General features: G+C 25.8%; 1 protein-coding gene across 1 annotated transcript in view; it reads left to right on the forward strand.

Moving 5' to 3' along the window:
- LOC136969250 (ubiquitin carboxyl-terminal hydrolase 24-like) overlaps positions 1-27,336 on the forward strand; it is a 135,477-nt gene that overhangs the window by 104,121 nt on the left and 4,020 nt on the right. The window contains exons 38-58 of the mRNA XM_067263338.1: positions 1,121-1,220; positions 4,293-4,437; positions 9,506-9,666; positions 10,018-10,281; positions 10,437-10,575; positions 10,653-10,772; positions 10,880-11,082; positions 13,615-13,748; positions 14,047-14,206; positions 14,296-14,512; positions 14,585-14,688; positions 17,925-18,038; positions 19,812-19,911; positions 21,642-21,761; positions 22,271-22,366; positions 22,462-22,573; positions 24,472-24,590; positions 24,673-24,786; positions 25,080-25,145; positions 27,067-27,157; positions 27,250-27,328. Of these exons, the coding sequence (XP_067119439.1) occupies positions 1,121-1,220; positions 4,293-4,437; positions 9,506-9,666; positions 10,018-10,281; positions 10,437-10,575; positions 10,653-10,772; positions 10,880-11,082; positions 13,615-13,748; positions 14,047-14,206; positions 14,296-14,512; positions 14,585-14,688; positions 17,925-18,038; positions 19,812-19,911; positions 21,642-21,761; positions 22,271-22,366; positions 22,462-22,573; positions 24,472-24,590; positions 24,673-24,786; positions 25,080-25,145; positions 27,067-27,157; positions 27,250-27,328 (2,758 nt within the window). The remainder of the gene's footprint in view (positions 1-1,120; positions 1,221-4,292; positions 4,438-9,505; positions 9,667-10,017; positions 10,282-10,436; positions 10,576-10,652; positions 10,773-10,879; positions 11,083-13,614; positions 13,749-14,046; positions 14,207-14,295; positions 14,513-14,584; positions 14,689-17,924; positions 18,039-19,811; positions 19,912-21,641; positions 21,762-22,270; positions 22,367-22,461; positions 22,574-24,471; positions 24,591-24,672; positions 24,787-25,079; positions 25,146-27,066; positions 27,158-27,249; positions 27,329-27,336) is intronic.

Below are 27,336 nucleotides of genomic sequence, written 5' to 3' on the forward strand. Positions count from 1 at the left end.
TAAATTACTGTATTTTTATTGTCTGTTTTAATTTAGTCTCAGACTCACAGATCATAATGATTAGTCTTTCTGTTATTGGTAATATGATTTTATAAATAATGTTCTAATTTGATTAATAGTTTTGATTCTTCCTTTAATATCATAATCTGAAGTATTGCTTGCTCTATTCTCTTACCAAAAAGAATATAATGCTTTCATCAATATTTCAAATGTTTTTTTCAAAATGAAAACAATGAAAAATTATTAACAGAAAACAACTTAAAAAGTTAAAAAAATACATAAATGAAAACATTTTTTCTGTTATTAAGACTTAATCAGATAATCTTATCTGACTTTGATAATCCTTTCAAAGCTCTTCTACTCCCTTTATAATATTAGATGAGAATATATTTCTGATTTGACAAGCTAGAGAGAAAGAGAGAATGGTTTCTAATTTGATTAATGAATAAAGATTATCATTAGTATTAAACTCTAAAATTAAATGAGTCTTTTGTCATTTAGATATGAAAATACATGGATCTTTTAATATGTAATCTAATATTGTTTTATAATTCTTTAAGAATTTGTTGTAAATAATTGCAAAATTTGAAAAATTGAGCTATTATTCTGTATTAATCTACACATTGTAATAATATGATTTTTTGAAAATTTTTCTTGACTATTTTTTCTTAGCTATAGCTGTGAACAAGGAATTATTGTGTTAAGGGTTTTGATTTTAATTGTTTATGACAAGTATTGTCTTCATATTTTCAATGATGGAAAAACAAAAATTCCAAAATATAACTTATATGTTTGATAATTTATTATTTTGTGTACATTTTCATAGATTATTCTTAATTTATTAACTAAAAAACAAGATCTGTTTAAAGTGTGACTTAAAGCTGTATGCTAATACTTTTGTAATATTTCATGACTGAATTTTATTTCTAAACTTAAATTTGTTTTATTTTCTAAAGCAAAATAAGGTAAAATATTTATAGTAACTGCATAAAATTTATTTCAAAAAAGTAATGGAATAAACTTAATAAATGTTAACATAATGTTAAAATAATTTATTTAGTTACTGCTGAAACTAAATTTTATTATTAATTTATGTATTACATTTTGCTTTTTTTTGTAGGAAAAATATTGATTCCAGATCTACTAAATAAATTTTTATTTCCTGCTTCACATTTAATATCTCACGGGAATGACAGTAATAGTATTGCTCTCACACCAAGGTAAATAACATTTTGAAAAACAAATTTTTAAAATTTTAACAATTATGTTTATTAAGATGGATGTTGAGTTACTTAAAGCAGGCTCTTTTATTAGTTCATAAGATAAAAAAGAAGAAAGGATGATCTTATTTTCATAATTTTCATATAATTAGTAATCAGATGAAAATATCAGTATTTACATTCATGCTTTTCAGGTAGTTGTAGAAATTACTTGAAAATATTTAAAATTGACGAGAAATATAATAGAAGATACAATTGACAAAATTATCTATTACATATGTTTAAAAATAAACAAGTATTGCCAGGTTTTATGGAACATCTTTTATAAATTTTGTTTTATATTTATTTAAAATATTATGTATTGTTATTTCATTAACATATTTTTAATAATTACATTACTTTATGTGCAGAATCAGTAGCTCTTACGTTTCAGTAATTCTATTTCTATGAAAACATAATTATAAGTTAGATTTTTAAATTCAAATATTTAGAATTAACAGACTTTTTCTTTCTAAACACATTTTACTACATAAGAAATAAAAAACGATAATAAATAAATGATATAACTAGAAAAAACGATATGTATCTGTTGTTATTTAATTTGATGATTTTAAAGATGAATGAAAATTGAACTATTCTAAATGGGATTTATACAATGCATGTTATATCTATAAGATTTATAAATATCTAGTAATATTCTCCTTTACATAAATTCTATAAAAAATAGGTTTGTGAAGATGGAGCAAGCTCAATCTTTACAAATTCATTTTTATCTTGAACTTTATTATTAATTAATTAATTAATATCCAGGTAGATGCTTCTTAATTTCCACAACAACACCTTATCTCACTGAGAATTATTTATTAACTTTAACAAATGTTTTCAACTTCAGGTTTTTAAAATCTATGGAACATTGATAACTGTTCTTTTCAAATATAAGTTAAGAACACATTTAAAATATAAAAATCTTTGGAGTAATGAGCAATTTAAATCCAAAGAACAAATTATAGTCATACATATATCATTTAAAATAATAAAATATTTATATATATACACAATGTAACAAAATAATAAAATATAATCAGATTAAAAATTTATATTCTTAATATCTTTTGTTGATTGTTTGGACATTATGTACTATTCTTAAATAAGTTCTTTTCAACTATACATTTTTATGCTGTGTGTAATACTATGTCAGCTTTTTCCAAATTCATTGCTAATGTTATAATGTGCAAAGTGTCCCCTATGCTTTGGTACCACTTGACCAAAACGTTGACATTGCTTCGGCGATGACTACGTCTGGATAGAAGACACTGCATGAGACACTACCATATCTCATGTGACACGTAAGTCGCGGCAGCAAAATTGTTTTGGTTAGAAAGTAGGTGACACGAGTGGCTACATATGGTGTGATCGGATTCGGATGGAGGCGAGTGAGACAGTGTTGGAAGCAAGACACTCAGATACTAGGTTAACGAAACAAATACCTATTTATTTTTCGTTACTAGATATACAGGCTAACAGTAGCAAGATAATTAGATCTTGGATATGAAAGTGACATGGACGTGAGAGAGAGTTTACATGAAATTGCGCATTATTATAAATACCTGGAATCAGGAGAGAGCTGCTGGTATATGAGATGATCGTTCAATCGTCTTTAGAGTATTTTATACTTGAGAGTTCAGAGCACACTGGGAACAGTTTGAAGAAAGGTGTGGAAGGTTCTATCCGGGACAGGAGTAGGAGGACATAACAGAGAATTTTTGAGACATTTACTAAGGTTTCTGTTTGTGACTCATATATTCTTTCTCCAAACCCAATTCTTCATCTTTATATGAGATTTTGTATACTCCAGTTTGCTCTCCTTTTTTAACTTTATACCTCCTCATTTCTTAAAAGGCTATAGATGGTGCATGCCCTCTTGAAAATCAATGGTGCAAAGCAAAAGATCAGTGGTAGAATGGGAGGAAGCTAGCATTATAAATCAGTACACTCATCGACATTAGTGATTAAATTTGGAAAAAGTTGAAATTTATAGAAGTAACCTTTTGGGCAGATGTATGAACTATAAAGATGCCACAGTATTACCCACAGCGTGGAAATACAGTAGAGAGTCGAAAATCGGCATCAATTGGGGACTGGGGTCGTTCAGATTAGGGATTTGTTTTGATTACGGTCTATGTACGAAAAAATATATTAACCTGTTTGATGTTCAAATTTTTCTTCGTTGCGTGTCACTTCCTGTTGAATTTTTCTCCGTTGCGTGTCGCTTCGTGTTGAATTTTCGTCGATTTTAAGCCTAACGAAAATTTTTATAATAATAATCGAGGCTATCGTATCGTTAAAAATTATTTCTGCATTTTGTACAAACAAAATAAATATATTGAAGAATATAAAAACATGAAAATTATACTTTAGAAGTAAATTTAGTATCAAAAACGTTCGATTCAGCACGACACAGTCCGACTGAAAATCGTGCCGATTATTGGGCGATTCCGATTACCAGGGTGCCGATTTTCGACTCTCTACTGTATATAGTTGAAAAGAACTTATTTAAGAATAGTACATAATGTCCATACAATCAAAAACAGGTGTTAAAAATGTAATTTTTTTTTTCTGTGTATATATAAATATTTTATTATTTTATTAATTTAAATTATATATGTATTACTATAATTTGCTCTTTGGATTCAAATTGCTCATTATTCCAAAGATTTTTATATTTTAAATGTGTTCTTAACCATTATATTTGAAAAGAACAATTATTAATGTTCCATAGGTTTTAAAAAACCTGAAGATAGTCTGGACAGGTTAAAATGTTTATTAAAGTTAATAAATAATTCTCAGTGAAATAAGGTGTTGTTATGGAAATTTATTATTATTATTATTATTATTATTATTATTATTATTATGACATTTTTTGATATCGTGTACTTTGCATTTGATAAAGATGACTGTATTTTAAATAACAATTTAGAATAAATGTTATTTATTTTGAAATTTTAAAAGATTATCAAATTAAATTCGAATTTTAGTGTATCTATGAAAATTTCAAGTTATTTATTTTTTCAGATGTTCTAGTAATGAAACAAGAGTATCAGCTTATGAATTGTTAGTTGAGTTAGCTAAAGAATGTTTACAAAACATGGAACAAATTGTCGATTATTTAATAAAAATGCATCATTATTTAAAACCAGAACTTGTGAAGGAATATGAGGTAATTAAAGTAGTTGCGAATTTTTAATCAAGAATCATTTACTAGATGTTTAATATAAATAAATTAATAATTTAAGTAGATGATTAATTTTATATATATAATCATTTTTGTTTTATAACTGTATCATAAATTTAATTTATTAAATTTTAAAAAATGTTCATATTCATTTATTACGATACAGACTGACAAGTTTAGATTAATAAACAATAATTTTTAAAAAAATGTTTTTGATCGAAATTTGATTATCATGTATAGAACAAATTAAATATACAGAATAGAATAAGTAATAGTAGATTTTTTGAAAATTTTATGTCAAGGATAGTGCCAAGGATAAAGTTTTATGGTAGATATATTGGAAATTCTTAAATATATCTGCCTGAACCTTCTGCTATTTTTTAAAAAATGTTTTTATTTGCTGTGCTTTTCTACTATTCTTATGTTAGCCAATTTTTAATATTATTGGAGATATGAAATAAAAAAAAGTAATTAATTTATTATTTGATTTTTGGTTGGGGATTTGAAAATGTTTTAATTCCAAATTTTCTGAAAATAAAAAGAAAAAATGTTAAAGTTAGATTTTATTCATATTTTTTTAAATTTTTATAATTTATTTCTAAAGATCAGAGCTCACAAAACTTAGTCATGATGATATTCATTACTTTCATAAATATTTGGATAAAAAATATCTTTACTATGAAAGGCAGAAATTGTTTTCCATGTTAACATAATCATAATAGTTTTCTCAAATTGCTGATTTTCTGACAAATCAAGAACACTTAGATACCTTTTTTAGTTAAGTGTTTTGTTATGCTTATCAAATAAGTTTTATGGACATGGATATTCGTCTTGCTATGATAAGAACTTTATGAAGTGTATTTAACATCTAGACTTTAATTACTTCATAACAAACCTCATGCAAAAAGAATAGTTTTTTTGAGAATTCCCAAAAACATCAAAATATTACTTAGTTATTTTTTTCCATTGACCTCCTTAATTGCATTTATTCATTTATAAATACACTCTTTGACAAAAAAAAGTTGACATGCCAAGAAAGAATTATCTAATTGGAAAAAAATTTGGTGTGTTTATTATACATGCACAGAAAAAGAAATTTTTACAATTTCAGAACAGTTGGATGATTTATTTCAGGGAAAGAGCTACAAAAACTGAGGAAGTCAGCAAAATGTTGGCCCATCTCTTGCCTGAATGCAAGTTGTTATCCGATGTTGTATTGATTTATAAAGTTGATGGATGGTGTTCTTAGGATTTTTTGCCAAACAGTGTTCAATTGATGGGCTAAGTCATTATCATTCCCAGATGGTGATGGGTGACACCCCAATAAGTGCAAAATGTGCTCAATTGAAGAGAGATCTGGCTAGCCAAGAAAGGATGTGATAATTACAAGGACATTTACATGCGAGGCATGCCATATGTGGGTGGACATTGAAAAGTTTGTCCTGGGTGCTGTGAAAGGAATGGTATCACAACAGATCTTAGAATGCTGTTAATATATTGCTGGGCTGTGAGGGTACCATGGACTACACTAAGAGGATCTGTCTATCAAAAGAAATGGTGCCACAAACTGTAACTCCCTGTTGTCGGGCCTTGTGGCATTTGATGGTAAAACAGGATTCTGGCAATGGCCAGAATGTTTCCATATACAACTATGTTTGTCATTGGGTTCAGTTTGAAAAAGGACTTGTTAGCGAAAACAATTCACCTTCAATCAGAACAGTTTCATGTTAATTGAGCCTGGCACCACTGCAATCATTCTTGATGATGCCTAAGGGTCAGTGACAACCAGTATAATGGAGGTTGTGAGCATGTACCGCTTCAGCATTGGTCACACATGTTGGATGATTGATAGGGACAACTTAAAACTGCTTGAATAATCATCCCATCTTTCTGTTCTGTGATCATTCTAGACGGTCCACTGCCTACTTTTCTCCAGACTTTGCCATTCAAGATCCATTCATGTCAGCATCATCTAATTGCCGCATCACTCTGACTCAAATGTTGGTCAATACATCCATTTGTCCATCCAACCTCTTTTAGTCTTATGACAAGTCTTCTTTCAAACTCCTTTGCTTGGTTGAGTCGGTATGAATTTGTCAGTGAGGCATTGTTCACAATCAATAATGATCAGTGCAAACAAATTTCACTGGAAGTTTAGTCCCTCAAAGAAAATCACTTTTTATAGACACCATCAGGATGGGTACTTTCAATGAGCTGTAGCTCAGACTATTCCTTCATTGGGTGTTAATTTTCATTGTTTGCATATTCAGTCAAAAGGCACTTGAATATGACATTTCATTGCAACTGGATTATTTTTTGGGGTGGTCAATTTTTTTGTCAAAGAGTGAATAATTTTTACAAACTTCTATTTCTTCATACCAACATTCAAATAATTTATCTTGATATTGTTTATATATTCAAACAGAGTATTTCTTGAAAGCTGTAGTATATAGAAACAGGTATCATAATTTAAATAAAATATTAAATGTTTAATTTTGAGTTTTTTTATACAACTTTATACAATTTATCTACATTAATTTTTGAATAAATGTATAAGGTTTTTAAGTTTTTAGAAGCTTATATAATTTGGCTCAATATTTATCACAAAGAACATGCTGTGATAACAAGGCAAAATCAAGAATTATTGCTATATATTTCTGCAGCAATCTTATTAGGTTTTTTCATATTTATATTAGAATTGATCATATTTATATTAATCTACTAATTAAAGTTTAAATATATATAAGAAAATAAGTGTGTATTGTGCATACATATATCTGCATTTTAAAATTTACTTATTAATTCCATTATAAATTGTGGATAAGATTTTATTTTAAAACAGACATATAATTTTTCCTATGATGGAATAAATGATTTTTTACAAAACTGATACTTATTTAAGAACTGATATCAGATGGACAAAGTCTATAGAGGAGCACGATCATTAATTTAACAAGTTAAATTATTTTCATAAAAAATACATAAGAGAAATTTTAATAACTTTCATGCTGAATGACATATACTTATTTGTAAAATAGTTGAATATTCAAGTTAAGAAAAAAATACAATTTCTTGTAAGACTATACATTTACACGAGTCTTTCTCCTTCAGTCCCTTCACACGCTATTCAGAGGCAATAACAAGTCTTTGGCGAAACTGACCTTTTATTGTAGGCTACTGTCCACCATCCAATGTAAAACAGTTATAGAGTCCTCTAGCGGTAGCATACGTATTCATTAAAATAATAATTACATTAAATATTTGCTGGGACAAATTCACAATTGACGAAGACTTGTTATTGCCTCTGAATAGCGTGTGAAGGGACTGAAGGAGAAAGACTCGTGTAAATGTATAGTCTTACAAGAAATTGTATTTTTTTCTTAATTGTGAATTCGTCCTGGCAAATATTTAATGTAATAGTTGAATATTCATTTATAGAATAAATCATTGTCGTTTGTCTTGTTCTTTGCCTTTCTCCAACATTTGAATGGTTATTGCTTGTGTTTTGATTTGTTAGAGCCTTGTCTTGAATCTAAGTTTATTATTATTCAATAAATTATTCCACTTCTGATTAATTTTACTACTTTGTTTTCTTTTTATTAGATTAGAAGTTAGATATTCTGATTGTATTTTGATACATGAAGTTTTAAATTTATTTTATCATCTATCATTGTTATCATTCTAATCTGTTTTACATTCCATAAATCAATTACAGTAGTGCTTTGTTATATCACGAATTTAGATATATCATGATTTTTTTTTTATCCCCAAATTATAAAAGCACTCAAGTCAGTAAATTTTAAATTACCAATTTCCATTGAATTTCTTTTTGCGATGAAATGTGGTATTTTATTCCTACCATTGTCTTTAAACTACCAATGCAGGTGAAACAATAAATTTATCAAGATCTAAATAAGCAAAACAGGTGGACAGATCAATTACCATTTATGCTTTATTCCTCTTTACATAAAATGAAAAGATGAAAAAGAAAGATTTTCTCTCTTCTTGACAAGCAAAAATTGAAAAAAAATATTTTGATTTTTTTGCAAAATAATGATAAATTGCAATTGAAATATTAATAAAATAATAAAAACATTTAACATTAAGTTGTTTCTAACAAGAAGAAAAGATATAAATATTTGATAATTGCTGAATAATGTTTTGAAATCATCAATAATAATTACATCAATGCATTGCATAACAAAATAATGGATTCTGGATTTCTTGATTCTAAGATGCACTTTTTTTTTTAAATCCATTTTTAGTTGACCAAAGTAGAGTTGTGTCTTAGAATCAAAGGCATTTTACTTTTACAGTCTAAAACAACAGTCAACATACATTACAAGTATAGATAAATCTCACCACATGCATTATGCATTTATACAACTTTTTGTTTATACTATTCAGCACTTACATCAGTTAAAATAAGCTTTGCCGATAATGCATGTTGAATTTAAACTTCTTTTTAACATATAAGAAGTCGTAAAGATAGCTTTATGATACAGTATTAAAATGAATAGTTACTATGTGTATTCAGATTTGCATGGAAATAGAGCTGCAAAAAATTATCTGTTCCATTGTATTTGTGTTGTTTTTCTAACTTGTTACTTAACAAAACTTAATAAATTGGCTATTTAATAGTTTTCCCTTCATAAAAGGAAATTTTTAAAATTCAGTTTCAAATCAGTAGCATTTTAGAATCGAATAAATATGATAATTTCAGGTTAAAGTATTGTATATATCAAAATTTCAGATCAACCTAGACTTGTAAGAAAATTGTATATAATAGATTATTAATGTTGATTATTTTGTTTGTAAATAACAAATTTATGTTATGAATGTTTTAATTGCAGTAAGGCACCTAAAATCTTCTATTAATTGTTTAGTTTGTAAATTATTTAATATATGATCAGTTAAAATTGAATTAAAATGAATGAAACTAGGAAAAAACATTTATGCTATTGAGCAAAAAAAAAAGTATTATTTGATTTCAGGAGCCTCACTGTAAATAATTAAAATTTTAAAAATTATTCAGTAAAATTTTTTCAAATAGTATGAACCATTAGTGGCAGGACGTTTAGCTTCTGGTTATGTTGGTCTAAAAAATGCTGGTGCCACATGCTACATGAATTCTGTCATACAACAATTATATATGCAACCAGGGGTAAGAGAAGCTATTTTGTCAGTTGATGAGGGAGATATAGATGAAGAAAGGTAACTAATATTTATAAAATAATTAATGTAAAAATATTTTGTTATAATTATACAATGCAATTATTAACAATTTTCAAACAAATATTTATTCAAAGATATTTTTTAAACTAATTATCATCATTTCAAAAAATTGTCATATTAAAAAAAGATATTTTAATGAGAAATTTTAACAAATAAATCAATATAGAGATATTTAAAAAAATTTAAACAGAGGAAATAAATATTTTGGATGGAGAATTAAATACAAATATAATCATTATACACACTTAGTATTATTCAGTCATATTGATAACACAATGCAGTTTTTGTTTTGTTATAACTTAATTAATATAAATTATTATTAATTTTCAGCCTTTTTTATCAGTTTCAACTAATGTTTGGCCACTTGTTGGAATCACAATTACAATACCATATTCCAGAAAAATTTTGGAAGTATTTTAGATTATGGGGTCAACCTATAAATGTAAGAGAACAACAAGACGCTTTTGAATTTTTCACCCATCTGATTGATCAGCTAGATGAATATTTGAGTAAAAACGGTTGGGAACCCATTTTTAAGGCAAAATATGAAGGATCATTTTCCGATCAAAAAATATGTCAGGGATGTCCCCACAGGTAAGATCTAATTTTGATAATTATTTAAAATTACAGACATAAGCAAATGTTTTAGGAATTTTTAAACAATTTTAAAATATTCATTGTAATTATTTATTTATTTTAAAATTTGCATGAAGATAATTATTGAATTTTTGAATTATTTGTGATTTAAGATATGAAAGAGAAGAAACATTTACTGCACTTAATTTACCTGTGAAAAGCCATAATTTATTGGATTCACTTGATCAGTTTGTGAAAGGTGAATTATTAGAAGGGGACAATGCCTATTTTTGTGAAAAATGTGGAGAAAAGGTAAATTCAGACTTTATAGATCTATTGTGATAGCAAAAAAACAGTTTTAAAATTATACTTTTTAAATATAATTTTAGAGGAATACAATTAAAAGGACATGTATAAAGTCATTACCACCAGTTCTTGTGATTCAATTAAAAAGATTTGGATATGATTGGGAGGCAAACAGAGCTATGAAATTTGATGATTATTTTAAGGTTAGAATATTTATATATTTATTTGAAAGTTATATTATATTTTATTGAATTATTATATTCAGTTTTGCAGAAAATTTATATTTTTTGTTGATTTCATTTAATTACAGTTTCCTTGGTTATTAGAGATGAATCCATATACAGCTGATGGTATACACGAAGAAGAGTTATTGAAAGGTCAGAATGAAGAGAGAAATGAAGCCATTAAGTCAAATATAAAAGCAAATAGTTTTATATATGAACTTGTTGGTGTGGTTGTTCATAGTGGACAAGCTAATGCAGGACATTATTATTCTTATATCAAAGAAAGAAGGTAATATTATTAAAAAAATGATAACAACAGATGGTTTTGGTTAATTAACCTATTTGTAGTTAACTCTTAAATTTTATTTGTCAAAATATTAGTGTGTTGAATTACTAATTATTTGCACAAAAACTATTTAATAAAATTTATTATTTACAAACAAAATTTATTATATTAAAAAATTTTCTTTTTGCAACATTTTTAATAATAATTTATTATTTAAAAATATAAAATTATAAAAGTAATTATATAATTATACACTTAATTTAATTTTATGTGAGATCTAAAATATTATAAAAAGACAATTATTTGATAGCTTTTATAAATTTTAATCTTTATTCAAATAGTTTATAATGAATCAAAATGAAGTATAAAAGTAAATAGCCTGAACTTTAATAATGTTTGTTTGGTGATAATGATAATATGGTGCCACACATTGTTAAGTAGCAAAATAATGCTGCTGGAGAGCATTCCTGATCATTTTGATTACTTAACTTTCTTCAGTTTCCTCAGAGTTGTATAATAGTGTTTGGCATTAATTCTACAACTTTTTATTAAGAAGCTCAATGAGGCATTGTTCTTGTCGGTTAGAAAAGAATGTTAGTAATGATGATCCTTATTGAGATGAAAAGGAAAGAAGAAAAGGTAAAAAATAAGATTATGAAAGAAGGAAAAGAAGTAAGAAAGAAAGGAGTAGCATAACTTTTCCTAACACTGGTCTGAATGTTCTTTCACTTCTTAGGTGGCAGAGATCCATGATATTTCCATTATAGACTTTGATGCTTGCTTCTGGTTGAAAGTGACGGCACAAAGATTTGTTTCCAACAACAACCTGTGAAAGAAATGCTACACCTTCAGTGGGGTATCACGTCAGATTTTACAAAGATATGGTTATCAACATAGTTTTTGTTCATTGATGAGATGATGAAGCATCCATAGAATGCAAATTTTGTGGAACTGAAATTTTTTGATAAATGTGTGAACAGAGTTGTTATTGATGTTTAACTAGAAGGAAAGAGTACAGGAGAGCTCTCCTGTAGCCTTTCTTATTGTGATGCCTGATCTTTTACAGATCAATTCATCAACATTTTGACTAACATCATGTGGCTGGCCAGACCAAGTATCATTCAAGGATATACAGGCTTCATGAAACTCCATGTTCATGTTTACTCCATTCTTGCACCATGTCAGGTACATGGTTCTTCTCACATACACCAACCATTCTTCAATTAAGTACCCAATGCAAATGTCTTCAGCTGCGAGAAAGCATACAGTGGTTCACTATACTTCTTTACAGTCAGACCTCAGGTTTCAAACTTAATTCGTTCCTAAAAGTTGTTTAAAAATTGATTTGTTCTAAAACGGAAACAAACTTTTCCATAAGAAACAATATAATATGGCATAATCCATTCCTGATCCTTAAAACAATCCATTCCTGTTGTTTACCCTTTTAGCTGTATTTCATTCATAAGAATGCCTACAAATGCAATGAAATATTATATTACTAAATTTTTGTTATGTAATTTAACTTAAGCATATTTAAATACAAATTCTTAGATGCCATTTATATTATATGAATGTCAATTAACATGGTTTTTATTAATTAATTTGATTTAAATTCAACTGTGGCACATACCAAAAAACAGAAATAGTATCTTTTCTGCATGCACATTGAAATCTTATTTAAATAGCAATGTCGTCAATGATTTGTGTGATGACATTTAATGATGCAAGTGATCTTGGTATTACTAACTTCTGAATCGGTAGTCATTTCACTGATTGGTTGGGCAGTTGAGTTTTTTAACAGGAAGTATAAGGAGTTGATTGTCTGTGTTGTCTATGGTCAGCTCTTACTGAGTAGCTTATTCAACCAGGGCAAATATGAGTTACAAATTCTGTTCGTGAACAGAATTGTTCGAAAAGTGAGTCACTCAAAAACTGAGGTTTGACTTTAACTGCTTTCTAAACTACATTTCATACTTCACTTCAGACAATAACAAACTACAATCCAACGCAGACAGCTGACATGGCTTTAAATCACATGACATTCATGACATTTGCACTTATTGGTTCAATGTATGGTGTAGTCCATTTCTGACAAAGATAGTATCCAGCAGGAGGTGCAGGTGTCAAACTCAAGTGTTTCATTTTTAATTGAATGCCCCTTGTAAATTAATAGATATTGTTTTTCAAAGAAAATAAAAACAATGTTTCAAACAAAACTAATAGACAAAGAACATAACAACAACAGTATGTAGAATTATTACATTATTGGATTGCTATCTTTTATAATATTTCTATTAAACATATTAATTTATAATTAGATTGAATATATTGATACCATTACTTAACTATATAGCTTCAAAGGTAACTTAATGTTATTTTGACAGAAAAAAATCTATGAAAAAGATTGGCTTATAAATATAAATATTACTAAGTTTTTCATTTGAAATATATTATTGTATTGTTATAATTTTAAAAAATTCTCTGTTATTTTAGTTTTAATAAATTAATAAATAACTATTACTTTGTATTCAATAGACAAGATAATGTAGCAAATGTTGGAAAATGGTTTAAATTTAATGATACCACAGTTGAAGAATATGACTTTAATGATATAACATTGGAAGCAGAATGCTTTGGTGGAACTTATAAAGCTAAAGTTAGAGATTCTGGTAACTAAATTTTTTTTTTTTGGCACAGATTTTAAAGAATTTTATTTATCATATTTATGTAGTTAAATGTAGGAAATACATTTCAGTAATTAAAAAAATACTTCAATTTTTTACATTAAAGAAATAACATAAGAGATATGTTTATTTATATTTAAAAAAAAACAGCAAAGAAATACATAAAACTCTTTATTTTTGTTTTTCAACACTTGTTGAAATATACACTGTATAATTTTTATAGATGATTTATTTATTATAATTTTTATTAACGGTCATTTTTGTAACATATATGCAATTTCAGGTAATTCTTATCCTGAGATTCGACAAAGGTATTGGAATGGCTATATATTATTTTATGAGAGAATGGAAGAAGCAATAAAAACACCAAGAACACCTCGAAAAATACCTGGACGATTTTCATTCAGGAAAACTGAGAAAGATAATATTGGTACACCAAATAAGTGAGAATTATAAATTTTTTTTATATTCTTAACTCAAATTCTAAATAATATAAATTGTTTAGTTACATTATTTGATTTTTTCATTAAAGAACAGTAAGAAAAAGTGGTACACATAGACATGGCGATAGCTTAAGTCAGCTAACTCAATTGGTTGACAGAGGTGAAAGACAGGGACTGTTTTTGGATAAAATGCCAGCTAGAATACAGCAATTAGTAAGGGAAGAAAATTTAGTTTTTATGCACAATCGAGACATTTACAGCAATTCATATTTTAGTTTCATACAGCAAGTTGTTACTTGCAACATAGTAAGTAAAAATTTAATATTTTAAAAATTAATAAAGCTTTTCTTTTTATTTGATTTAAATTCATTATTTTAGGGAAATTCAAAGCTTTCTGATTATCCAAAATTAATGATTGAAAGTTTAAATTTAAGTGTGAATTTTCTTTTCAATACTTACTTACGTTATAAAAGGAAGATCAGGTTAGTTTTTTAAAAATGATATTTAAAAAGAAATTTATAAATTAAATTTTAGTAAATTATGAAAATGCTAAATAGTTTTTTATAATAAAGAATTTAAAATTTATGACTTTTTTATATTTCAGTTATTACATTATTGATAAAACATATTTATTAGAATTCAGAAGATTTTGTTTTCGAAAAATAAATAAATATTTATTAGAATTTTTGAAAAATTAAAAATTAAATGGCATTGTATCATTCATATACTCTATATATTATTTACAAGAAAAATTCTGTTGAAAAGATAATTAGTCTTGGTGTTATACTTAATTGATATTGATCATATGCTGAGTAATTTTTCACATAATATTTGAGTACAGTGGTGCCTCGTATAACATACGCCTTGAATAACGGACGCTACAAACAACGGACTTTTTGTTTGGCCGTTACATGACTCAAGCAACAGACTGGCTGTGAACAACGGACTTTTTGTTTGGCCGTTACGTGACTCAAGCAACAGACTGGCTGTGAACAATGGACTTTCCGTTCGGCAGTTATGTGAGGCAATCAACGGACTTTCTGCAATCAAGTGTGAATGATTTTTCCACTCTTTTGCCGTTGCCATTGACAATCTACTATTTTTAGATGTTTTCCCCTTCTTGGCTTCCCAGAATAGCTTCTTGATGTAGGTATTTTGGAAAAAAGGTGTTGAAGAAGAGAGAGAAACAGACCACCTTGGACTTGTTTTTCAAGAAGCCAGCTGCAAAAAAACAAAGGATGGAACAAGAGGAGTTGACCCTGCAAGCCCCATAGCCTCTCCTGAATCTGACTCCGATTAAAAAACAATAAAAAGAGACCCGCTGCAATGTGTAAAAAGTGTGTGTCTGTATGAATGTGTGAAGAAAGTGTTCCTTCACCTCCTCCTCACAACATCTGACTACCCAGTATAATTGGTGACTGCTCCATTTTCATTTTTTTTATGGTATGGTATGGTTATTTTATGCTGCAGAATGAATTAGATGTTTTAACATGTATTTCTATGAGAAAATGCGTTTCGTATAATGGACTTTTCACTTAACGGACTTGCACCTGAAACGGATTAAGTACATTATATGAGGCACCACTGTATATATTTAGCTAATGAACTTGTGATAATAGTTATGTTACTGCCATACTGGATATTAGTACAATATTCATGTTTTAATTTTCAATCTCTAAAAAGAAAAAATAATTGTTTTGTATACCAGTTTTAATTCAGTATACCAATTATAAGTTTTATTACATTTTTTTTCCTTTATAGAATATCTTTTTCTTTAGTAATTAGAATTAGAAAATTGATTCTATTATTTTGAGAAGAGAAACTATACCTAAAAGAATCTCTGGGTATCTGTGTCTATTCATATATATCATTTTATTTTAATCTGAAAAGTTATCTAAGAGAAAATTGTTGTCATTAAAGAGTATTATATTAGTTTGTAAACAAAAATGTCACACCTCATTAACTTTGCTTACAATTACAACTCCAGATTGTATGGAATGTTTCAATGTGTTCATTCTAATCAGAATACAGCATTATATATAATTTATTTATAAATTTTAAATAAAAAGAGCAAAGATAAATTCTTAAACATAAATATTGTAGGTATTATTTAAAATTTAATACATACTAGTAAATTAGTGATGGATATTGATAAAACTGAATTTCTTGATAAAATATTGGATGAAAATGCAATTTAATTCAGAAGGACAAATTATATTCATTATTTTATATAATTTCTAAAAAGTAGTAAATATAGAATCATTCATTAACTACATAAAGCTATTTTTATACCTTTTAATTATCATCCCATCTTTTTGTAACACTCCATATTGTTGTCACACATACTCCCAAATTGAATTTTACACAGATGGGGATACTGAGCATTACATTGTTTTATTAATTACAAGTATAATGTACAAAGCAGTGACATAAACAGTACAATTGCCATAAAACACTTCAGAAACAAAAACAAATTGTTCTGTTACCTAAGAGTTGCAACCCTAGTATTACATATTGTTTTTGTATACTTCACCTCCTTGTAATGCATTGTAATGATTACCTGCATACCCAATTACCTATCTGAATTACATAAATTTTGGATAGCCCCATGTGATTTGAAAAGCTAAAAACTAATTAAAAAAACATACCTTTTTAATCAAATGTTCAGAATAATTGCAATTTCATATTTCTTGAGCTAAGGACACAATGAGAATTTTCTGACAAACTAGTTTTAAACTTTATTAGCATTTTATAAATTAAAAAACATTTTAAGCTTCTTTAAATATTTTTTTGCTTTGTGTGTTCACTGATTATAATCGTTTAAATGTTTTAGAGTGAAAACTAGTGTAAATCAACTTTCTGATTTCATATGTTATGATTAATTTGCAATGTGCTTTTATCATTTATTGCAAAGTATTGACATGATCCTAAAATTTACACTAACAATTTCTAATTATGTAATTATAATTAACATGTTAATTTATCTTTTATGTTTTAGTAATTTTTAATGGAATAGTTTTGACTATTCCATTAAAAATTCCAAAAATTCACATGTTTAAACTCCAGAAACAAGTTTAATTAATGAAATAACAAGATTTTAAACGGAATATATTATTTACTGTGATTCTGATTTGCTTCAGTGTAAAGATGTAAATTATAATCAACAGAAATAAATAATTATGAGTGTCTGAATGGAGAGGAGGAGATAGAAAGCATTATTATCTAAGTAGAGCTTTAAAAAGTCAGAAAGAAATAATTAGTTATTGTGAAATGAAATATTTTTTATGCTATTGTCTCATCATTTAGAATGAAAACATAGAGGATGAATAATTTCAATGCCATTAAATTTTTATTTAAATTAATAATTTCAGACTTATTTGAGCATTTGAAATATGTAAAAAAAAGATATTAACATCATTATCTTTCAATATATATATATTGGAAGGTAAATAAATAATAATAATAATAAAAAATAGATTATAGGATAAACATTGATTTGGAAGATCTAATATTTATATTTTATACATATGTAGTTTTGATTTTCAAATTTGTATTATTAAAATTTTCATAATGGTTTATATTTTTAATACTTAAATTTTAATCCATTTTTGTTTATTATTATAGATAAAAATTATGTTAGAGAATATTCTTTAAATATTTAATAGCAATTTAATAAATTTACTGCTGATACTTCCTTGTTCTGAATGTTTTATTTTAGTACTGTGATGACAGAATGGGTGAACTGTATTGAGACAATAATTAACAGTAATAAAGAAGCTACATTTTGGCTATTGAATTATTTAGCTAATACCAGTAGAATTAATTATTTAAAGTAAGTTCAATAATGGTTTTTATATAAATCAAAATAAACATTTTTTTTTTTAAGTTTTACATTAGATTATGTTTAGTTAAATATTTTAAATAATATTTTATAATTTACTGTATATGTCAACATATGAGTGGACTTTTTAAGCCTCAAAAGTCTCTCTAAAACTAGGAGTTGATTTGCACGGTGGATATAAAATGTGAACCTTTACCCTTGAATGTGTGTACTAGTAAATCTGATGTATACCGTATTTTACGGACTATAAGACACACTTTTTTCTTCGAAAAATTGCCTCCAAAATTTAGGTGCGTCTTATAGTCCGTAGTGTCTTATAGGTATTTTTTTAAAAAATTGCTTAAAAATTAAGGTGCGTCTTATAGTCTGTAAAATACGGTAATAAGATTTCAACTAAGATAACTTACTGAAGATTTTTAGTAGTTGCTTTGTGTTCTTTATATAAACTGAAAAGGGTAACAGTCGGTATTTTTGCAATAGGCTACCATAAAACATATTCACATTTCAATAGTAATTAGTAGTATAATTCAATATTAATTCATAGGCTAGAGCCTGTGGTAGCCTATTGTATGATGGTATAGATTCAAACTAGAATTTTGAGCTGAAAATATTTATACGACGGAATATATGATGGCATATATTGTAAATTAATTTTATTTTTGTTTTACTTAACATTTCAGGTATAATAACTATTTGAATAATTACATAAAGAATTTTTAAAACTGAATTTTTAATCCTAAACAATCACATTGTAAAAACTTGTATATGAAATTAAGAGCTTGGTATATATCCAAATTAAATTATTAATTCACATAAGAATTAATTGAATTGAAGTTAGTAAAATCTATAAGAGACGAACAAATTTAATTAAAATAATTAAATCGAATAAATATTTCTCTAATTTATATTGATCTTAGCATTTTTGGATTAAATGGAAATAGACATTGAGAAAAAGATTTGTAATTTTAAAGCTTAATTTTTTCTTTTTAACTATTTTTTAAAAAGTTTTTTCAAAAAACTAAAAAAGTTATTTAGATGAATCCAATGTTAATAGAAACATAGAAAGATGAAAAATAAAAATCTAGAACTAGTAGATGCACAGAAAAGCAAAGAAAAAAGTACATCATTAATATTTCACAATAGAATAAATTTTTATTAGTTTATAAGTTAAGTTATAAGTTTATTACTTGATGGATTTAGCACATCATCTAACATAAGAGAAATTTAATAAATTTTATGTTTACAATAATTGTTTATTTACAATACAAGTTAAAAATTTGTCTAATTATCACAAAATAGCATTTTATTCTGTCTTGTGACAGTAATAATAAAATTAAATATGCTATTGTATTTTCATCTCTTTGATGAGTTTTTCATTATTTATAGTTGATGGTTAGTTTACTTCTTTATGTGGGCAGAATTGATGTTTTGTTTTATATACCGTACATCAGGAAAACATTAAATAAAGTTTATGTAGTTTCTTGTATATTTGTTTGATTTTTAATAAATTACAAAGTTATAATTTAACAAGAGTTAGAAAAGTAAATTTTTTGTAATAAGAAGAATCATAATTTTTAGACAATTGTAGAAAAAATGAAGGAAAGTGAGTTTAGTAACAAAAAGAATTAAAAACAATTTATTTTGCAATCCGTATCATAAATATGCTTAAAATTAATGATGATAACAATTAAAATTAATAGCAATATAAATCCAATTTAAAAATAAATTTTTTGTTGATAAATAACAGTCTAAATAATATTTCAGATCTTTTTTACTTGAGTGTCCGAACAGAGAAGTCAGATTTGCTTTTGCAAGAATACTTGAAAAGACAATTGCCAATTTCTTCTATCATGGAGGAAAAATTGTGAGTTATTTTGCTTAAAATTTTAAGGATATTTTGATTTATATATTGTTTATTCTGATTATCTGCTCTCTCATAAAATATTGTAAAATAGTTCATCTCTGTAGTAAAAGAAAATCCTTTGGAGGTTTTTATCTTTCCCATTATATGTGAATGCTGTTGAAAAAAGTGATAATCTCATGTTGCAATAACTTTTAACCAGAAAATTGTAAAATTGAATATATCTAAATATCTTGATAATTATTCAGACATGATTATAATACAGTTTATAGGAGTTAGGAAATTACTAGTACCAAAAAACTTTTTTTTTTGGAAAATTTTAATGTTTACTTACTTACAAAGTACAAATCTACTAAATAAACTGGTGATTGTTTTATTTATTTTCTAACAAATATAGACAATCTGCAATAAATATCTCAGTGAGCTTGTTTAATATAAAGCAAAAGCATATTCTTAAAATTATTGCTTTATTTATTTTTTATTCTAAGTATCATAAATATTAGGGTATAGCATATAGTCATACCCCGGTAAGTAAAAAAGAAGAAACATAGATAATGTTTATTATGATGATATTCATTATAAGTCAATATGTATTAAGTTGAATGCCATTGATTGTCTTTGTTTGTTAATAGAGAAGAGTAGAGTGAGTGAATAGCCAAGAATGAAAAAAATTGATACAAAATTGAAGATGTGTGGTTATAAAATTTTTAATTTATAAGAGAAATTTGTTGTTGCTATCCGTTCTGGGATTGCTGTTATGTATGACATTAACTTTTTATTTTTCTATGGGACAATGAAAAAGTGAAACAATGAAAATATTCCAACTGACCATCCTGGAAAAGGCTAAAATTCAGTCTTATCTAGGAAATTGTTATTGTCTGTATTTTGTGATTACTGCAGCGTTATTGTAACCAACTATCTATCAAACAGTCACCAGGAACTATTATTGAAATTTATAGAAATTGTATGAGCAGAAAAAGCATGATAGAATCATTAAATACATAAAGCTGTTAGTGTTGCCAGAAAGTGTGGATATGAAATTCTGCCAAATTTATCCTATTCTCCAGTGACTTTTTCCTCTATCATTAGATGAGGATACCATTTTGCAGCTGGTAAGTCTAAAATGATGAGAAGACAATTTCTTAGCTTAAAGAGTTGTTTTTTAATAATTTTTACAATGATGGCTTTCTAGAAGTGTGTTTTTATACATGGAAGCTATGCAGAGAAGGATTAAAGCCAAGTTTCAAAGTTCTTTACTATTTCTATGGAAATGTATGAACTTTGTTGTTCTTTCTTAAAATTCATTCATTCACAATTTTTAAAACAATTTCCAATTAAGATAGATTTTTCTGAAAAACATTAAAATAATAATTTTAATTTAATATAATAACTCCATGTTTCTTATATGTATGAATTTTCTTTTTGTTCAGTTTTATTTATGTTTTTCACTGTAATTTCCTCTTCCAATTTAAATTCTAAATAGTTAATCTGATAATTTACTATAATTTTCTTTCGTTCTCTATATCTCTAAGTCAATAATTTATGTCCCTTTGCTTTAGTTATTAGAGCAAAGGGACTTGAACTATATCAAACCAATTTATTATAAATTTTTTAAGCTTTTTAATTATTAAAACTTAGAAATGATTTTTTTAAATTTTCAAAAGTTTATTAGATTATTGTTTAATTATAATTGAAAACAACCATTAATTGTTTACTTTATCATCGACTTTCAGATCGATAGAAGTTTAGACAGTGTCATTACTTGTTTATTGGAGATGCTGAACCAAGAAGTGCCTGATAACTGTCGAAGTTGCAGCCAGTATTTTTGGTTACTCAGCATGTATGTTCAAATGGTAAGTATTCTGTTAGAAAATGCATAGTAAAAAGATATTATTATTACAATTATCAGAAAAATATCTACTATTAAATATCTATTATTAAATATTCTAAGATATTTAATAATAGTTGAAAATAATTTTTTAAAATATCTTTTCTGTTTTCTTTTTAATTAAAATTTATTTATGAATTATTTTGATTTATTATTTTCTTTTAAAGTAATTAATAATTTAGTTTCAGAAAAATATTCTTTGCACATATAAGGATAAACTGTAAATTATTTCATATAATACATACGAAAATGTAAAAAACTCTGTCTCTCTTTCTGATGTATATAATGATCTGTATTAATTTCTTACATATAGATACAATATATTTATTAATGTTTTCTTAAAAAAAATAGAATTATTAATTATAGCATTAGTTTAACAAAGAATTTTTCTATGAAATGTATGAAGTATTGATGTAATCTCAAAAATAAAATCTTTTATAATATATGAATTAGAAAGACTATTATATTTTATAGGGAAATAAAGCTTGTGCTCATATCTTTGAAAAGAATGGTTTCCAAAAACTACTAACATTTCTTTTAGGACCAGCAGCTGCAGAAATGCAAATAGAGGTAATCTTCTTAATGTATTAATCATATTTAATATTTTAGTGAAAACATCAAAAAAATATATTTAACGTACACTTATAAATATTATTTGATTTAAGGGTTCTTTCCCGAGGCGCTGGAGTTCTGTTCAAACTCGTGATTTTGGACCTTTACATACTACTCTAGCTACATTGATACTCTGCTGTGATCTATCTCCTCATAGAACATGTGGTAAAGTTTAAATTTTATTTTAATATATTTTTGAATGTGTTTGCCATTAAATAAAATTTGAATTATTCAAATTTTATTTAACGGCAAACAGAATTAATTTTTATCAATGTCAGGAGTCTTAAATTTGTTCTGAATCTTATCAATATTCATAATTATTTATTTATTTTTATGAAACAAGATTAAATATATTAAAATTTTCTTTCAAAATTTCATATCAATGACAGTTACAAAATTATAAATGAATAAATAATGAAGTAAATGATATTATAATACAAAAATCATATTATAATTATTATCATTCAATGTTTCGTATTGATTACAGTTATCTATACTATATCTGTAGAAACATTTTTTTCTGATACAGAAAATTTTAATTATAAAGTAATATCTAATTGATTATGGAAAAAGTAATCATTATACAAATCCTGTAACGAATCTTTATTGAGCAGATCTCACATTTTAAAAATTGAATTTTTCAAGTTGGATTTCTTTATATTTTGTAGTGTATAAATCTAATAAACTGTTTATTTCACAAATGTTACTTGTTTTTTTTTTTAAATAAATTTGTAGTTAAAATTTTAACGAAACAGTTCAGATGATAAATTGGCACCATAGACATAAAAATGCTTAATCAAATAATTAAAAAAATATTTTACACAGATTCTTTTGCATAAAACATACTAGTAAAAATAGCTAGATTTCATATTAGTATTCTAATGAATGACTAAAGTATAAGCAATTTTTTATATACTGTCATTAAATTGCTTATGTTTTGGTATATGACATGTATTATTTGTAATTAGTTGCAGGATAATATTTCCAATCACGGTAGAGAGTCGTTTATCCGAACCAATCAGGGACTGGGGTTGTTCGGATAACTGATCATGTACGAAAACATATATTAACCTGTCCAATGTTGAAATTTTTCTCCGTTGCGTGTCGCTTCGTGTTGAATTTTCGTCAATTTTAAGCCTAACAAAAACTTTTATAATAATAATCGAGGCTATTGTATCGTTAAAAATTATTTCTTTATTTTGTACAAACAAAATAAATATATTGAAGAATATAAAAACATAAAAATTATACTTTAGAAGTAAATCTAGTATCAAAAAAGTTCTATTCAGCACGACACAGTCCAACTGGAAAGCATTCGGATAACCGGTGTTTGGATAAACGACTCTCTACTGGTAATATTTTAAATTACATTACACTCCAATAAGTTTAATAACCTGAAATTATTGCCTTTACAAATATTTTCAATTTACATGTAGTTAAGATAATTTTGAATAAAGAATGCATATTAGGAGTACTTGCAATGCTCCTAATATGCATTCTTTATCATAATAAAATTTTTTAACAAGACAAATCTTTTAGATCAAATAAGTTTGTTTCTGTGAAAATGATCTCTTGCATCAAATGGTGGCAATTCAAACATGGATGCATTGATTTACTATTTCTTGTTGGAATCATTAATACAGATTTTGTTATTTAATTATAATTTTTTTTTTTTAATTTTTGGACTTATGGGCACTAAGAGGGCCTTTTTTAGCAAACTCATTATGGGTCCGGTAAGCTGGTGAGGGATGAAACACGACATATCTGATTGGACTATCCTTGAAAAATTTTTAGGGTTTCTTGACCCATATGGACTTGACCCATATGGACTTGATGGTGGAAAGTCCTCCAGAATGGTCGCATTCTGGAGGACTTTCCACCTTAATTGCTCAGCTATCTGGCCACCTCTATAATTAAAGTAAAAAATTTTTATTAACTAAACATTCTTTGAAATAATATATTAAGTTTTAAAATGATAAAAGATTTTGATTTATATTGTAAGACCATTGATTATTTCACAAGAACTTATAGAACAGGAAAACTAAGAACATTTATTATTACAGATATTGATAAATATTCTGTACGTATATCTGAATGGAGTCCAAGTAATGAATATCTTCAGATGCCAGATGATGTATGTTCGGCTCTTTTTGGTCCTGGTGGAATTCGTTACATAAGAGAAGTAATGAAATTTTGATTATTATATTTTGTAACTAAAAAATTAATATTAAAAAACAATGATTAAAATGCTTTTTCTGTTGAAGATCGTGAGTGCATGCAGAGAAGTATCTGGTCCAATTGGCATAATCATTGATATGCTTATTCAAAGCAGTTTTTGCAATGCCGATTTTTCTGTAACAGTTATTAAACAAGTCATGGTATGTCAAATGTTTATAATATTAAATATGATGCATAATAAAGTTCAGTTAAGAATATCTAAAATTTACATTGTGAAGATTTATAAATTATTAAATATTATACAATTAAAAAGAAACAATACACATCAATGACTTTTATGATTTAAATTTATTACCATCACAATATATTTAAATTCAATTAATGTATGCTAATTATTATCTTTATTTTATTTAAAGTTTAATCTAAATTTTTAATTTATGTTTAGTATATAAATAAATGGCCTGATATTACATTTAAAGTGTTTATTTTTTAGGTTCAATATTCTTCTGTGCCTTCTAATGAATTAAAGAATTTATCTCTCTTACTTTTGGAAATTTTGGTAAGTAATTTTATTAAAAAAACAAGTATTAAGAAATATATTATTGAAGTATTACATAACAATTTAATTTGAAAAGAAAAATTTCAGAAAAACTAAGATTATTATATGTTGATAAGCTTATAACAAAAAGTAAAAAATAAAAACCTCTCATTAATAGCTTATATAACTCAGAGTATTAGTTTTTCTAATATCATTATATCAAAATACTAAATACTGCTGACTTTATCAAAGTTGTTTAATAAATTGAAAAAGAAATTGAAAGGAAATGATGATATATCAAATTTTTAATAATATATTTTATAAAATAATTCTTAGAGTAGTAATAATAATAATAATAATAATAATAATATATGCTCTGAAGTTCAAGCAATGAACACCAAAAAATATTGTAAAAAAGAAAATTTTCATATTATTGAAATTATTTTTCCACCATGGCCATTTTATCTTAACTTCTAAAACACTCCTTTACTTTATTTAAGTTAAATTAATTTAACTAAACTTAATAGTTAAAATAGTTCATAGGAAAACTTACATACATTTACAATTTAAATAATTTAATTTAAATTATAATGTTTTAATTTCATTAAAACATTATAATTTTTTGAAATTACTTAAAATTTTAAAATAACACGAATTGGGTCTGGGCCATGGTAATTAGTACTGGCTTCCTTATGTGCTTAATCCTATCAATGTCTTAGTAGATAAAACACTGGTAGTTGGTTGCAGGTTTGCATATCACCAATGGGCGGGCCACATGAAGTTATTCAGGTTTTCTTCAGAAATCTAATACCTAATTTTAAATTCTGAATACCTAAAAATTTAATTTTTACAATTTTAGATTTAATAAGTAAGTCTTATTATTCTATTGCATTGTAAGATTGTATTTTAAAATCACTCAAATATGATCTTATAAATTGTAATCACTTTAAACAAAATTAAAAACATACACAATGTTTATACAAGTATTACAGACATTTACTTTTACTGATATTGCAGATTAATTTTAAAAACTAATATTGATTGTTTATGTGAAGAATTATAAAATGCAACAGGAAGGAGAGCATTGCAAAATCTCGGGATCAAACCTAAGTCCCGAATATAACATACAGCAATATCAATTGTCATTTGTAAATTTTAACACAGCTGTATTAATTATGCATTATTATGAATTTTAAGTCTAATACTCTTAATAATAAAATATTTCAAAAAAATTTTAATCAATGAATCTCTCATAATTTTCATTTACACTCTTAGTTTGAGAGCAGATGTTAATGAACTGATTAAAAAAAAAAGATAAAATTATTTATCAATTTTTGTACTTTAATTTAAATGGTATTATTTTAATAATTTTGATTGTGTAACAAAACAATTTCTGATTTTTTTCCCTCAGTTTATTAATATGTTTTAAAGTTCAGGAAATTTATTAGGATATAAATTTAATAAATATATACTTTTGTACATGGATTATACAGGATTTGTTAATGAATAATAAATAATGGTTTTTTTTTATTTTATTTCAAAGCTGCATAGATTTATAGTTGTGGATTAATAACTAAAATTAAAAATAAAATGTTTTATCCTATTATTCAGCAATTATAAAAATTAGAAATGTTAATTAGAAAAAATAACTAATTAAAAAGTCAAAGAAGCAATAGCAAATTTGCATAGTAATTCAAATGCTGTGCCACACTGTAAAGGATGCGAGGGTTGAGGAATTTGTACAAAGTTGGTCATGGAATTTAAAACATAAAAATTTGAGTAGAACCCTGTATATCTTATTTTATTGCTATGATTAAACATCAACAAAGAAACATTAAGTATAAGTATTGTTATGAAGTTAAGTGTAAATATATTATTTTAAATATTATAAGTTAACCTTATTAACGGTATAAATAACTTTGTTTATTATTATTATTATTAGTCTTTGGAAGATCCATTGCAGTATATTCGTATTCAGTATGTCATAGACGGGTTCACTGACGAAAATGGTACTCCTTATGACGGAATGCTTGGTTTGTAAAATTCAAAATATTTATTTAGTAATAGAAAAAAATGAAATGTAAAGATTGAATCCTTATTGATTTAATATATTGCTTATTTATAGCCATTATTCGTGCCAATCAAAATAATGATAGCAGACGTTCTTATCAAGGAGTAAAATTTCTAGTCACTTTAGCACATAAGTAAGTTT

This window comes from Centruroides vittatus, unplaced genomic scaffold (assembly GCF_030686945.1).
Source record: "Centruroides vittatus isolate TY-2023 unplaced genomic scaffold, ASM3068694v2 contig_1773, whole genome shotgun sequence".
Taxonomy (NCBI): Eukaryota; Metazoa; Arthropoda; class Arachnida; order Scorpiones; family Buthidae; genus Centruroides; species Centruroides vittatus.